Source organism: Dysidea avara, chromosome 13 (assembly GCF_963678975.1).
Source record: "Dysidea avara chromosome 13, odDysAvar1.4, whole genome shotgun sequence".
NCBI classification, from domain to species: domain Eukaryota; kingdom Metazoa; phylum Porifera; class Demospongiae; order Dictyoceratida; family Dysideidae; genus Dysidea; species Dysidea avara.
Genome location: NC_089284.1, coordinates 8628538 through 8645582, shown reverse-complemented (window position 1 = coordinate 8645582; position 17045 = coordinate 8628538). Strand labels below are relative to the sequence as shown.

Below are 17045 nucleotides of genomic sequence, written 5' to 3'. Positions count from 1 at the left end.
TTACGGTGGTGACCTCTGTTGGTATCCGTATTACTCAAAGTGAAAAATGAGGTAGGGTTGATGTCATAGTAATCATTCAATATCTTGTAGGTCTCAATTAGATCTCCCCTTTGACGTCTACAATACAGTGAATATAAACCAAGTCTCTCTAGACGAGTTTCGTATGGTAAATCAAATAAACTAGGTAATAACTTGGTGGCACGTCTCTGTACTTTCTCTAGGAGATCAATATCTTTCGCCAAGTAAGGGCTCCAGACCTGGATGCAATACTCCAAGTGAGGTCTGACATACATTTTGTACAAAAAAGTCAACAAGTCAACAGAAAAAAGTTTGAAGGAATAGCAACAGCCTAAAATTTTAGCTATTCAGTAGTAATAATAAATTGACGCCCGCCCGCACTAGTTGAATGTTCTTATGGGGACAGGAAACAAGGAGTTAATAAAAGTTGGCCTATGATCAGTTCAATCTATAAAAGTCGGCGCATACCTTGATCGATCGCCTGTCCAGTGGGAAAACGACTTTCACGCTTCCCTGCAACTCTTGATTGTCAGTGGCGGTAGCTACTCAGTCGGTTGTGTAGGACGTAAGGTACGAACCTGTTTAATACTCACCAGGTTTAGCTACTGATTTTGTTGGTCTTTCAACAGCATGCATGAATTATTGGTAGATAGCCTAAGGCAGCGTAAATTTAGTGATGTGTATTGTCCATACTGGTATTGTACTAAACACCATGTACACTATTGTGCGATTAATCGGCCGTCCGGTATGATTCGCGAAGCGTTTGACCCGAGCTTGGTTTGACCTCTGCAACTGTAGACCTCAGTAGTATCGTGTAGCCTCAGTGGAATACGCCCGTGTGGCAAGTTTTCTGGAGTAACTAGTAAGGTTCACTCAAAACTATGCACTTTTATCGCGCAAGCTACATTACTAGATAGGACCGAGTAAAAGGATAAGCCTTACGGCTGTTTAATTAGTAAATGGAGGTAACTTTGTGAATTTTTACTTTGCCGATGGGCTGTAACTCCTAAACCACTTAAAAAGAAATTAATGGAGATTACTTGTACTAAAGTAGTAGTTTCTAGCTACTCTAGTTTTTATGATAGCCATATCTTACGTCGAATCACTCACAATTTGGCATACATAAATGTATGTCCCAAATTTAGTTACAATCAGTTTCGTTGATCGTAAGTTATGAACGCGAACCCAAAATATTCACAGAGTTATCTCCATTTACCTTAAACTTAATTGCTTTTTTTTGTGCATAATATAACACTAGTAGACTACCAGCTCAGTGGTTGGATTTGAATCATATCTGCTGGTCCTGCGGCACTGAGTGGGTTGGAACACTGATATAGATATATTATCTATGGTTGGAATCATTGAACGAATCACGAAGTCTAAAGTGGTGGTCAAGCGCCTTAGTAAAGTAACTTGCATGCTGACAAAACTGTGACTAGGATTTTCAATGCTTCAATATAAACCATCACGCGATCAAGACCCTTTTTCCAGGTGAATTTTAGTCAATCTAAACTGCTGATCCTAGTCACAGATGCATGGTTCTATTAATAGTGACTACTCCTTGTGAGGGTAGCTAGCTGCCTTGCCTGATAAAATACTAGTGAATGAAGTAGCGGCTATCAGGGTGTATGGTAACAGTGTTGATTCAACATGTATGAAAGTGGTGTAATCATAGCTAGCATAATGACTGCATGGCTTCAATATGGGAACCGATTATCTACAAGTGGTAATGTGCTAGCTATTTACATGTGTTTTTGTGGTATGTGTGTGTGTGTGTAATGTTTATGGTTGCTGATTTAAACATATATCTTATGGTACACTTGTGTAGTAGTGTTGCTTGATTTTGTAATAATAATAATAATAATATGGGTACAGTGAAATTTGAGATGAACAACTAACTAGCTACGTAGCTACCACTGATGCATGTGGTTATTGCTATGAAAATGGGCAAATTTCAAAAGGCAAAGCCAAAAGCCAATGCTACTGATGCTGTTCATTATTTCCATAACAACAAGTGTAGTTGCAAAGCAGTGGCAGATACAGGGGGTGTTGCATTAGTTTCAACTGAAATCCCCTCTGACAATAAGGCACTCACCCAAAATCGGTTTACGGAGCAGGCACAGGTGGGTGATAGACTAGCAGTCAAGTGCATAAATTACGTTTGTTATATGTATAGCTAACGACCTAGTTTAATCTTTGATGCCATTCTGGTACCACCCCTGCCAGGTGGTCTCTGCACATGTAATAAGCGCCTCTAAAATATTTATTATTTTAATGGTTTAAAGATATTACGACTGATTAGTACTACTTCTAAAGGCTTAATAGTAGAGTTGTATCGATTCCCACTTATTAGGGAAAACCGATATCCGATATATTTTTACTCTGTTTTACCAATAGTTAACCGATACCCGATTGTAGGTCTCCACAAGTTATACTTGTGCATACTACTAAAAGAACTAGCAAAGTCAATGCTGTGAAATTGTACACTTACCTCAACTCAAAGTTGCTAGTCAGAAAAGTGGGCTAGGGCCTGAACCATCACTGTTTATCTTTGTGGTTACCACAAAACATAAACAAATTATCTAAGTACATACCAGACCACCAGCCCTCCAGTGGTGCTGAAGCTGATAATCTGCTGGCCACAGTCCATTACAACTGATTTCCAATTATAGTAAAAACAGCTAATTATCGGATTCTACCAATTACCGATCCGATTATCGGTTCAACTGTACGTAATAGTAAAATTTAACAGTGAAACATTGCTGGAGAGTGATTATTTTGTTATGAAATGTTACTAGCTACTAGGTATAGCTAGTACAATTGCCATATTCCAGGGTTAAACCACCCTTTTAAAAAGTCTGAATCCACCCCTGGTAACTATCCTGAAAATTTCTCCAAAACTTATTTTATTGGTAGGCCTAGGAGAACCTATGCCAGAGTGGAAGGAATTGATACGTGAAATCATACTACTACAGTAATTTGTTGTGCCCCATGCATTCATTGCTTATCATGCAAATTCATAATTTCCACTTCTAGAGACTGCATGGTATTGAATAATAAGCTTTCTTTCAAACATGTGGTCACTTTCAATGTTTATTCAACAATTTTTAGCTAAAATTGCAGTATATAAATAAGACTAAAATGCCAAAATTTTCCTGTGGAACATATTCAGTTGGTTTGCTTTGCCTCTGCATGTCAGCTTTTAGAATTGTCACTGCTACAGATGGATAATAGATAACACCATGCATGCAGTAATTGATATAGTGTTTATCAGAGGCATATCTACTCTCTGGTTTGGTAGGGCCAAGAGCAAAAATAAAGGTAACTGCTTACCCACAATGGCAGTCCTCCACCAACTATACATTAACATCACTAATAAGGTACACAAAAATCCTTATTAATAACTGCATAGTCTGCTACACTGATTCTCTTTATTGGAGTGATTGACTGCTCTATTAGAGTATCTTGATCTCACATAAAGACACCACTCGTATAGTACCAAAATTCTTTGATAAGGCACAGACCCACCCCTAGATATGCTACTGGTGTTAATTCAATCAAAAGTGTTATCAAATTCAATCTTAGATGGCTAATTCAAAATTTTCCTGTGGAGGCATGCCCCCAGACCTCCTAGTTAGAGAAGCATGCCAAGAAAGTACTTTTTGAGTGACTTCCACTAAACGCCCATGTAAGAATATCCCCCTGCTGCCTAAACCTTAAACCCCCTCTAAGAATTTCTAGATTTGCCATCACAATGTGTTGCTAAGCTGCATTAAACTTAGTTACCTAGCGATCCCTAATAAGAAGATGATCTCAAAGATGAAATTGCCAAAGTAACCACTTCTTTGTAATCATCACTAAGTAACCAGTGATAATTCACTGCTGTATAGTATTAAATGAAACAACAACACATGCATAGATGGCATGTAATGTGATCCCTGCATGTAATGTGATCCCTACACGATAAACGCTGTTTCTTATGAACACCAAAAAGTGGGGTGGAGTAACCCACTTTCAATCTGTTCACAAGCAATCATCACTTCATCAGATGATGGTATTCACTGAGTGCTAATTGTCTTCTAAGCACTTTATGCATTCACCAAAACTGCAACTCACTTTTACTTTGTGACCTGAGGCTCAACCCTATATAATACTTTGTAGGGTTGAACCTGCTTATGACATTTTATAAGATTCAACCTGAGCTCATATGAATGCAAGAATGTATCCGATTTTATGTTAGCACTTTATTGAATAACAAACAATGCACTTTATTGAATGCAGTGAAGCAGTATATAAGTTTACCTGAGAGTATGACAATTAACTAGAACTTTGAGCATTGACTTTGGATGATTTTCAAAGTTGCAAACAAAATATGCCTGCTGGTGGGGATTTTGTGGTGATTTCACTTTTCAATCATCACTGGTCTGTGCAGAGTAGAGTTTTTTTGTTTGGCTGGACTTCATAAATGAACTCTTCCTAAATTTCATCTGTAGTTCATCTATAGTTCACTTCAAGGTTTGCATGCCTATTTGCTATCAAATTTGTCATTCTTGTGTGATGTTGAGTCGTTGACAGCTAGAATGTGTCGCTGAACTCTATTGAGGTTAGCTCATTAAAGCATTTCACAGTGTATCTTCACAGTTGTTATGTAGTGTGCACACATATTTCTGTTCTTAAAGTAGAAAAAGTGGCAAATCATCTATACTAAAAACATCTAATTATGTAAAAACTACTTACTAGAGTCATCTCACATCTAAAATCAATCTGCCTTATTCTGATGGTCTATTGCATAACCTCCAGTGAAGGGGGTTATCCAGCTGTTCACAAGGGGTCAGTCAGTTACTCACCTATATAAGGACAGATAAGCAACTATTGTTCTGTGAAAGTCCAGCACACACACACCTGGCTATAATGGTACTACAACAACTTGCTAGTATTCACACATAGCTCTTTATAATGGCCTGATGTAATCATTTGTCCTTTTAGCTGCAAAAGACATCATGCACCCACCAGCCACAAAAATGCTTTGTTATATATAGCCTAGGTATGGTTCATGTATTATGATGGCATGTAAATGAATGATATAAATGTGTGAAGTTGACAGTGAATTCATTTTGCAATTGAAATGTGAAGCCTACTAATGAATAGGCAGCTTAACAAGGTATGTTGTACAATTAGTATGAGTATAGTCTTTAAAATGGTAACTATTTACACAGCCAATTGGTTTGTCATTATTATTGTATTGTGCTCATCAATTGCTATACATGGAACCTGACCACAGATCCTGTCATTTACAAATACAGCAATTTATATAAGAAACTGACTATCACAACATATAATAATACAATGGTGATTATAGAGAGTTATACAATAGCTAGTGGTTACTGGTAAAAGCTCAAGTATGGAAAAAAGAGGCTCTTGATGATATTGGCATTGTATTTTGCATTTGATGAAGAAGAAAATTGCGGAACCTTAATTAATTAATTGCGCATCTTGTGTGATCATAGTTTCTGTTTTCAGGCTTCAATATAGTACTGTAGCTTTGTTTATATTGTACCCTGTCCTAGTATGTAATATGTATTTGAGTACATGCCAAACTTCAAATTAACAAGATTATGTAAAATACACACTAATATAATCTTCATGAAATTTTAGTATTTGGATTTTTAATTGAAATTGTTTACAGTGAGCACATTATGGCAGCAGCATGTACTCAGATAAGTCAGTTATTGCAGTTTTCTTCAATAACTACTTGTTCTTATTTACCATATAGAGGGAAACTTTGCTGGGGGGAAACTTTGGCGAATTTGGCGATTTGCTACAAATTTGCCAGAGTTTAACCCTCCAATTACTTGTATTGCCTCACATTGGAGTCTTTATTGCTAAGCATTGAGCCAAAGTTTATTTTGCCAATGAAAATGCAATTTTGCTTGCTATTCGCCAAAGTTTACCCCCGCCAAAGTTTCCTCTCTATGTGGTATTACTGTTTTTCAACTTGTATGACCCTATAATAGTACATTGTATATGGTCTATTTTACTAACTTTGTCCCCATGCATGTCTCAAATGGTGATAATATGTTTTCCATTTAAAATCACTCATCCTTTTCTTTTATGCACTAGTTCTACAAGGGTTGGAAAACCACAACATTGTACCTTGTTGTAACCTCATTTTATATGTCAGTTTCTTATGTAATCACTGTCTGACTGTAACACACTTCCAGTTGCCCAGTAAGCATATTTGAAGCTGCCGGCATGGGTGTGTAACTGGTTTGTATTACACATCACGTCATGGTGATAAATTAACAGTGACAACTATGGATGCATTTCAGGGATACAACAAATGCGGGAAGGGTCTTAGCACTATATTAAATAGCCATCTTCACACTCAACAGTTTTCATTATACATATAAATATTGGTGTTGCTAAAGATATAGTTTTGTCTTTGAAACTTGTATCTCAGTACCTAAATTTTGGTTCATATTGTAACTCTTGCTGTTAGATTTTCCCCAACCACAGTTCCCATTTCCATTAACTATGACACTACTCTGCTTCAAAACCTTTTAGAGACTGAAGAGTGACAAAGAAATTGTAGAATTCGGTAATAATTCTATTAACTAAAGACTCACACTTACAGTTGCCATGTGAAATACTGAAACCAACATTGCAATTGACGTGTGCATGTATGGGTACGTGTTTGTGTGTGTGCACACATGCGTGCATGTGTGTGAATATCACTGCGCTGTATTTAACATAAAATAATAGTTATCTTTAACTTCATTAGTATCCATCCACGTGTAATAGTGTATATGCACGTTATTGCTATTGTGTTTGTTATGCAGGTGTGATATTTCTAATGGCAGTTAGAGAGTTTCCTATTGCTGTAGTTGGTATTTCAGCAAGAGTACCAGGTGCTCAGTCATGCCATGATCTGTGGGAGCTACTTGTTACTGGCAAACACTGTGAAGCGAGTTTTCCACCAGAGAGGTCATCTGATGTTCATCACATCCTTTCTGCATTTAGAGACCATTTAGTTGATGAGAAAAATCCATTTCTTGCTGGTTCATATTTTAAATCAATTAATGAATTTGACTGTAGCTTCTTTTCATTTAACCATAAGGAAGCCCTCCATATTGAGCCAGAGCAACGTATTTTTCTTGAAACCTTGTGGAGTTTATTTGAAGATTCAGGCTACTCATGTAAAATTAGGGGTACTCGTACTGGAGTGTATGTTTGTAGTACTGCAAGCAAGTACAAATACATACTATCTGAGGATGTTTCTAATGATCATCCCCTTTTGTTATCCTCCAGGGTATCTCGTATGTTTGACTTGCTTGGCCCATCTATGATGTTACCTATTGGATACTCATCACTTTCAGCTGTCCATTTGGCCTGTCAGGGCCTCTTATCTGGGGAGTGTGAAATGACCATTGCAGGAGAAATATCTCTTGACCTTCTTCCACTAAATTTGAAACCAGATGCTTGCAGTCATGTTGGGTTTAATGTGGGGAATGCTAACGTATCATATAGTGAAGGGTGTGGTGTTATGTTGTTGAAGCCATTACATAATGCAATTGCTGATAAAGATTTTATATATGCTGTCTTGGAAGCCACTTCATCTAATCAGCATGACACCTCATGTTGCATCACTACTACACCACTGGTTATTCCACAGGCTGACCTTTTTTTCCACACTCGGAATTTGGTTCAGATTTTACCTGACCATATTGCTTACTTTGAAACTTATGGCACTGAGACTCCTGTTGGAGATCCAGTAGTGGTAGCTAGCATCGCAAATACATTTAAGAATCTTGGCACTCAGAAATTTCCTTTACAATCCATTGGAATCAACACTGGACAACTAGCTGATAGTAGAGGAGGCATCTTTGCTGTAATAAAAGCAATCTTGTGTTTGATGAAAAAGCAGATCCCACCAATAAGAAGTGTTCTAAAACCAGGTTTCAGTGATGATATGAAGGAAGCACCTTTTTATGTAAATGCCTCTGTGGTTGAATGGAGAACATCTCCAAGATTTGCTAGTTGTAGTGCTTTAGGTACACAGGGTACAAGTGTGCATGTGGTTCTCAAGGAGTACGTGTGCTCTCAAACCATTGAGAGTATTGATGATGATGTGCATCCCATCAATCAACATCACAGTAGTCAATTATTGGTCTTAGCAGCAAATTCTCCACAATCTTTATTAAAATTTATTTCTGCATTAGTAAAATTCTTCAACAGTTCAGAAAACAGAACTTATAGACATCTGCAAAATGTTTGCTACTCTTTAAATTCTGGTAGAATGCATGATAACCTCTGCTACAGAGCAGTCGTTTATGCTAATAGCTGGGATCGAATGCAGCACAATTTACAATTCCTTTTAGACAATGAACCCAACATAGATTTGTCGCAAAAGTCAGCTGTTTTAGAGAATAAATGGGGAAATTATGAGGGGTGTGGCATATTTCATACCCCTACTTCAATGAGTTTAAATGCCTCCAGTTTTGCAAGAGGGTTTTATGATGCAGTTTTATTGTACATCAAAGGCAAATCAATATCTTGGTCATGCCTCTATGGTGACAACAATGGATTTAAAAAGGTACCATTTTTACCCACGTATCGATTTAATAACACAAGAGTATGGCCAGAAACTAGTCACCCATTGTGCCTAAATCTTCCACAACAACAGCTTCAGAAATCATGTGAAAAAAGTGAGCATGTTCCTGCTATAAGACCACCCACAGTGTATTTCAGCTTACTGGCAGAAACTCTAAATAGCATACTTGGTGAGAACTATGACTGGCATATAAATGGTGAAGAAAGCCTCCTGTCACTAGGAATCAATCATCATAAGCTAGCACAGATCTGTAGGGAACTTCAAGGTACTAGTTGTGATCTTGTACAACTGCCAATTAATTCTACATGTACGTTTAACACAATTCTTGCTTATTTTGAAAATACTACCCAGTCTTTTGCAAAAAGACCATGTTATGCCAGTCAGCAAGAAGAAGCACTAGCTGTAGATTCAAGTATCAGTCAAAGTTTTGTCTTAAATACAAATTCTGCTAGCAAAAATTTGTCAACTACTCAGCAAAGAATACTGCTTGCACAAGGAGCCTGTCCTCAATCAACTGCTTATGTCAATACAGTAGCTTACTATACACAAGATAGTTCAACTATCGCTGATGTGTTTGAATATCTAGTCCAACGTCATCCTATACTTGCCTGCATAATAAAAAGAAATTCATGTATTCAGAACTATGAAATGGGTATAGATCAGCAAGTAGTGAATTTTGATGTCAAAATTGAGTCAATTGAATGCCTTGAAGAAGCAAGTTTGTACTTAAGCAAATCCATTCCAGTGATTAAAATACTTGCTTCACCACTTGCAGTTTTCCGACTACTGAAAGTGTGCAATAACAATGTCACTATTGTGGTAGTACATGTGCATCACATCATCTCAGATGACATTACTCTGTCAAATATCAGTAGCGACATCCATAGTTTTTTAAATGGGATGAAGCTAACTAACAATGTTCCCAATGTTTATGTACCAATAAGTGAGGAAGCTTATTATAATTCATCACAGTATAGCACAGACAGCCAATTTTGGAGTGAAAAGTTTTTACTATTGCCACCAGATGTTAATCTAACTATGCTACCTAAAGCTGATTCCGTTTGGAATGATTCTATGGTTTATCTAGCTAAACAAATTAGCAAGAGTGTACCTGACAAAGTTTTAAGCATAATAGCAAAATGTTGTTGTGACCTGCACATTACTCAGTTTGACTATTACTTGGCATGTACACTTCTTGTTGTTGAGCGATACCTTGGCGTTTCTGAAATAGCTATTGCTATCCCGGTTCACACAAGATCTCATGTTGGCAAGGATGTTGATGGACCATTTGTAAACACTGTGTTGTTCACAACAAGTGTCAATATTAATTCATTACTACATGAGTACATCCAAGACATTGCTAAACAATGGTCATTATCAGTAAACCATTCACAGTATCCATTTGACAGAGTTGCTAAGATGATCCAAAAGAAGCATGCAAAGAGTTATAACTCATTTTGCTGTGTGACATTTAATAACTGTTTACGAAATATGCCATCGAACAATGAGATTTTGGTCCATTCAAAGCATGCCAAAATGCCATTTGGCATTAACATTGTTTCCAATCAAGACAACATAATAACTATCACATGTGAATGGGCAGCTGGTATAATTGATGGTGGAATTTCCGAAAGACTTTTTGATGGAATATTTGAAATGTGTAAAAATGCCCCAAGCATGCTCAACCAGAAAATTGATGCTATTCAAGTGCTGTCATCCATTGAGTTGGATCTTGTTCATTCATTCAGTCACACTGAGTCGAGTTTTAACTCCAATGGTTTATCAGTCATTCATACATTTGAAGAAAATGTAGAGAAATATCCTAATGCTTGTGCAGTAGCTTGCCAAAATAGGACACTAACATATGAATGCTTGAATACATTGGCCACCAGAATTGCTTCGGGACTCATTTTGCATGTAGGCCGTATTGCCCTTCAACACAATCCCATTTTACTTTTATCAGAGAAAGATGAATTTGCTGTTGTGTCTATCTTAGGTGTGTGGAAAGCTGGTGGCCATTTTTTACCAGTGTCGAGTGCTACTTTTAACAGTGTAGTGAAAAGCACTTCAGTGTCTGCTGTTATTATTAACTTGTCAACTGACATAAATGACTTGCATCTCAGCAAAGTTAAGGTGTTCAGTGTAACCGATCTTTTACATACGGGCAGTAATGCTGTAGGCAGTAATGTCGTAAGTGAAGAAAAGGCAACTGAAGACCATTTGGCTTACATCATCAGAACATCGGGAACAACTGGGAAAGCAAAGCAATGCAAGATTACTCACAAAAATCTAAACATATTGGCAAATGCTTGGAAACTTAAATATGATATGAGTACTTACAGTGTAAATGTGCTTCAGTGGGTACCACTAACATTTGATGTTTTCATTGGTGACTTGGTTAAAGCCTTGATATGTAGCAGTGGGGTTCTGACTATTTGTCCTAACCACTTTAGACTTGACATACCGTATATAATCAGTCTGATCAAACAGCGGAAAGTCACACTGGCTGAAGTTACACCTCAGTTTGGTTCACAGTTGGTCCAAAATGCAAAGCGTGGAGATTTAGATTCTCTTAAACTGTTTATTTTAGGTTCTGATGTTCTTCATTCACATGTGTACATGAAAGTGAAAACCCATCTGAACAAGAACCAGAGAATTTTGAACAGCTACGGTATGACTGAAGCTACTATTGACTCATCATATTTTGAAGGAAGCGTGTTACCAAGAACTAGAAGCAATACTGTCCCAGTAGGCAAGCCACTTCCAGGTGTACATTTGTATGTCGTAGACAAGCACACACTACAACCATGTCCAGTTGGCACCATAGGTGAATTGTATATTGGTGGTTCTGTTTTAGCTTCAGGTGATGTCAAGAAATGTTACATAAAGGGTATTGACCATGAGTGCCTAAAAACTGGTGATGCTGCTTGCTGGCTACCATCAGGTGACCTTGAACTTCTTGGGAGATTAGACAACGTAGTGAAATTGAGGGGTTTTCGAATGAGTACCACTGAAATTGAAGGCAAAATTATTGCATTGGTGAAAGGTATAAAAGATGTATGTGTTGCAATTCTTGAAAGTGATGAACCTGACAATACAGTCAAGTTCCTCTGTGCCTTTGTTGTGCCAGAGTCAAATGTTTCCGTTGACTATTCAACCATAAAGAGTGTGCTCTATGGCAATATCCCAGACTACATGCTACCAGACATAGTGCACCCTATAGAAAAGCTTCCCATGTCAGAGAACGGAAAAGTAAACCACAAAGCATTGCCTAAACTAGCAGATATTTGGAGTGGAAAAATTCTCAGTGAGACAAATCTAAGGGAACAAACACAAGCACACATTATTTTAACACAACTGCTTGCTGAAGCAATGGAAATTCAGTCCAATCAAGTACATCTTGAACAAAGCTTCATGGAACAAGGCTGTAATTCTTTAATTCTTCTTCGTTTTGCTTCTTTGATCAAAGAAAGATCCAGCTATGATATAGATATTGCCACTATTTTTTGCTGTCCAAGTATTGATAGTTTAGCAGCTTACATCAATGAAACTGAAGATCACAACGAAGTTAGTAAGAGAACAGTTGATACTAACAAAATTGCAATCACTGGTTTGGGACTAAAGCTGCCAGGAGGAATAGTATCACTTGCTCAGTTCTGGAAAGCATTAAATGATAGCGGTAAAGATGTGCTTGGGTCATTCTCTGAGAAGAGAATTCATGATACTTTTGATCAATCAACACCCCCTACTTGCAATATGTTTACAGAAACTAAGGGTGCTTTCCTAGAGCACATTGATAACTTTGATCCTAACTTTTTTCAAATGACACTTGACGAAGCTAAAAATATGTCACCTGAACAACGTCTCTTTCTTCAAGTAGCAACTGAAGCTTTAGCTGAAGGAAAGAACCTTTCCAGAAGCAGAGGTGCAAAGATTGGTACTTTTGTTAGCTATAGTTATTATCAGCTAAATCGCCAAATGCATAAAATTGAAGCAGTGCCAGGGATAATAACAACTTCTTTTGCTGATCAGTGGAACCTTAATGGTCCCACAAGCTCAACCTGCTCTTCATCACTGATGGCATTAAAACAAGCTTGTGAATCGATTAAGAATAATGATTGTGAAAGTGCTCTAGTTGGTGGGATCAATCTTGTACACCCAGGAATAGTAAGAACAAGTACGAAGAGTCACACAACAGCTTGTGATGAAGGTACAGGTGGTGCAATGTTAGGTGAAGGTGTACTTTGCATTTACATTGAGCCTTTGTGCAATGCTCTGAAAGAAAACAAATATATTTATGGTATTGTTAAAAGCATTGCAACTAGTAACATCAAGCATGATGATGGATGTAATACATTAAGTTCTGTTCAGATTACAATAAAGGAGGCATTGAGTGATGGTAACATTAATCCTTCAGATGTTGGCTTTGTTGAATGTCATGATACAGGGACAATAGTAGAAAGTGGATTTGAGTTGTCTGCACTGAAATCACTTTTTAAGCATAATCATTTGCCAATAGGATGTGTAAAGGCCATATTTGGAAATTTACAGTCAACTGCAGGCTTATTAGGTTTATTCAAAATATTAGTGATGTTTGCTCATAAAAGAATCCCTCCAACAGTTCAGCTGGAATCACCATATCTCAAAGTGTCTTGCTCTTTACCGTACTCAACCAGTAAGGTGGTGGCTTGGAAGACAAATGAGAATATGACAAGGATAGCTGGATTAAGTTCATTTGATTCAGCTGATACCTATTATCATGCTATACTAGCTGAACACAGTTGTTGCAAAATTAAAAATGAAGTAGCTGGACTTCCCAAATTGGCACATTGCCCACTGCTGTTTAGTTTTACAACACTGGGACAAATAAAACAACAAGCATCACTTTATTACACCTACATCGAGCAAATAATTTGTCAAGATCACAGTCAGTACAACATGTTGGATTTGTGTGTTACTGTAGCGAAGAGATTGAGGGATATCAAACTTGCTGAAGTGGGTTATCACGAATGTCGAATGATAATTTTAGCAAAAGATCCCAATCAAACAATGGATATATTACAAGTAATAATTAGTGTGACAAGCATTAACTCTTTAATCAAACTGTCCAATATTTATAATGATGTCAAGATTTATTCTTCTAAATGCAATACAGCTACTTGCTCTACTTTTACCGATTACTTGTTAAATGGAAATGTTGACATTCCTTGTTTGTTCCCTGACATTCAGAATTACCATGTCACACCTGTGCCATGTGTTACGCTAGTGATGTTTGATGAACAGCAAGTATTGTGTGGACCCTATGGCCATCCATAACTGATCTGTTACTGTAACCTATCAAGATTATGACCTTGTGTGTATTCAATATTTCATTTATTTGTTACAGTTATATAGCTTCTTTACATTTGCATCAGCCAGTATATATGTGTGATTGTGTGTGTGTGTGTGTGTGTGTGTGTGTGTGTGTGTGTGTGTGTGTGTGTGTGTGTGTGTGTGTGTGTGTGTGTGTGTGTGTGTGTGTGTGTGTGTGTGTGTGTGTGTGTGTGTGTGTCATTTAATTTTTCTATTATGCTGAGAATAAATGGTTTATGCATGCATATGATTATTTTGACTGCTTTGCTATATCAAGAGTTCATAATATTTAGAGGGGAGTAGTGTATTTATATATTATGAACTCTTGGCCATATAAAGCATCAGAATCACTGAAAGTATTTTAAATTTTTACACAAGGGTAAAAACTTACAGTACCTATAAAACATTTTCTTGGTTATTCCCTAGTGTATACGTATAGCATTAAGCTTGGTGGTCCAGTGGCATCAACTCTACCTGATTGGGCTACAATACCAAGGAATTTTATGACCTCGTTGTAGCAACTTGTGAGATTGAAAAAAGGTAATCAAATATGGCATCTTAAGAAGATAACTATTATGAGGTATGCTTTATAGGTAAAAGTGACATTGCTCAGAATTCCACTGAGGAGCTAGACTCTGGCAATACTATTCTAATTGTCAATAGTCTGGTAGCTAAGAACTTAAAATTATAGCCACAACACATTTCTGCTTTTCACAACTTACAGTAAACATTAAGCAATTACAATCCTGAAGGCCTGCTACTATTATGACCCAACCATGGAAGACCACATGATATGTTGTCACCCCTCCTGCATCTGCACGATTCTCACAAGTTGAAATGCATGTGCATATATACTCTCACAACTTAATTGAATGCAAGCAATGAAGCTATTTAACGGTCCATAAAATTTAGTGTCTCTACAAATTTTGTGTCACAAGATTCTCCTCATGTAATACCAGTTGTTTAATGAAGATGAACTGGATTAAGACATAGCTGCTGGAGTTGCCAAGAGCAGACCTTGATGATAAAGAAGCAGAGTATTTCAACTGTCTGTCACTGGAAACTGTGTTATTTTTAATATGAGCTGGGCCATTTTATTTGATGTTTGGATAATTGTTCTGGTAAAGGTTGTATTCAGATAATGCAAATCGTAATAATGGTGATTACTGAGCTGCTGGTATCACCATTGAGCTCCGTGATAATGGTCAATCTAGCTTTCTGCTTCCTCCTGATCAGGTAACTAGTATACTTCACAGTACCAATATAATGTTCAATATTTGCAGATAATTCATAATGGTGAAGAGATAATACCACTAGTGATGTACTATGCAAATAACTTGCTGGAAAACCCTTTAAAGATAGTGTATATAGAATGTTGTGGAAGTTGGATACTTCATGACCAATAGTTTTGCATTTGTTTGTTAATTATATAAAGCATCAATAACTGTTCTTAAAGATCTATGAACTGATTTGCATGATGCCATGGATACACAAGACAAGATTAAATTTTAGAGAACAAACGGCTGCATGTAGCCGATCACTGTGAAAGATGGCAGTATGGGATAAAAATCCAATACTAGATATAATGGATATGATACCATATATGAACAAGTGACAATCAGTAGCCAAATGTTGCTTAGTACACACTTATAGAGCTTACCTATAGTATTATGGATGACCCAGTGTCAATGACCTTCCTTTTCTTGTTCTTATATATGTCTTGTGTATTACATGTCAGTTCAATTAATTTTACACTTTACGGGGGTTACAAAATTATACATATATAATAATATAGTACATGTTGAAGTTACCAACTACGTATGTGTATTATGAATGCATGTATACTTCAGTATATTGGCTGATTCTTGATTGGAACTATTCTGAATTTCTTTTTCTTCTTTAAGTGATGCACACAAGATACAATGGCAATTGTTATGATTAATGTTACCAGAAAAAATGCACCTAAAGTTATTACAGTAATACCGGTAGCTGATTGTGGCCATACAGTAGCATCATCTTCACCAGTTACTTGAAGGTTTTTAATGCACAATTCATCTACTAACATTCTGTTCCCTTCATGTTGCAAGGAAACAGTTAGATACTCCATTATATCAATTCCTTGATAGAAACTTTTTTGCAATTCTCTGGCTCTAGTTTCTGAAGTATATGATTCACTTGTCCAGTTTTGGTAAAAGTTGTCCTCAGTTATCATATAAACGCTTACAACTGTGTTTATCCTAAGTAAGCAAAAACATTACAAATGTTATTTGCAACTAGTATATTACCTGGTAGGTACAGTCAGTGTTTTATGTATACAGTGTGTTTTTTTATACAGACAGACATCCACCATGGTGGTTACATTTGACTTGTGTTTTCAACTTACCAGCCATTTCTAAAAAGTTATCTACTCTCCAACCTCCACATCACTCTTCACATGCATCAACACAGCTCTTGCTCACAATAAAGCATTACTTTATTGCCTACTAAAAGGTGAGGTCAGTATTGTTTATAGTACTTATATTGCAAACCACAGGAGACTGTGGCTAGCTTGTGTGGATTTGATTCTCAACAGATGATCTATCACATTAATTTTATGTATTGTTTGCTTTATACCACAGGGGCTGTTATGAAAGCATATGTTTATGTTTGATCAATTGTTTCTCATCCACGCTCGCATCCCTTTTTACCCTGCCGCCTCTACTTTCATTATTGCTGTTATCAATCATGTGCACACGTATTTTGATGCTACAGGGGCTGTTATGAAAGCATATGATTATGGGTAGGCATGAAAAAACGTTCCAAAATTTCAACAAAATGTCCACAAGTAAATGGTCCACAGTTTCAGTATATATGAAAGTCCAACCTAAAATTCCATGTTATTTTAGTGACTGAAATGTCAACAAACTGAATTCAGCCATTTTAGTATCTATTATCAAGCTTCAGCATTCTTTGCATGCTGGATGTGCTTCACACATCCTGATGTAAACCTTCATCACACCACACAAAAAGTCAACTTATTCATTTAAAAACCCGGCTACCCAGATAAAGGTCTGGTTACGGCCCT

At 36.9% G+C, this 17045-nt stretch overlaps 2 protein-coding genes across 2 annotated transcripts in view; one reads left to right on the top strand and one right to left on the bottom strand.

Annotated features, from left to right (window-relative positions):
• Window positions 1–460: 460 nt before the first annotated feature.
• On the top strand, window positions 461–15760 carry LOC136242606 (polyketide synthase PksN-like). Its single transcript, XM_066034050.1, has 4 exons — window positions 461–588; window positions 6858–14521; window positions 14575–15217; window positions 15265–15760. Exon 2 carries the CDS (start codon window positions 6872–6874, stop codon window positions 13943–13945), a length of 7074 nt encoding a protein of 2357 aa, XP_065890122.1. The 5' UTR covers window positions 461–588; window positions 6858–6871; the 3' UTR covers window positions 13946–14521; window positions 14575–15217; window positions 15265–15760.
• LOC136243469 (protocadherin Fat 4-like) overlaps window positions 15707–17045 on the bottom strand; it is a 19458-nt gene continuing 18119 nt past the window's right edge. Inside the window, exon 2 of the mRNA XM_066034974.1 lies at window positions 15707–16218. Coding sequence (XP_065891046.1) covers window positions 15828–16218 — 391 coding nt within the window. The 3' untranslated portion in view covers window positions 15707–15827. The remainder of the gene's footprint in view (window positions 16219–17045) is intronic.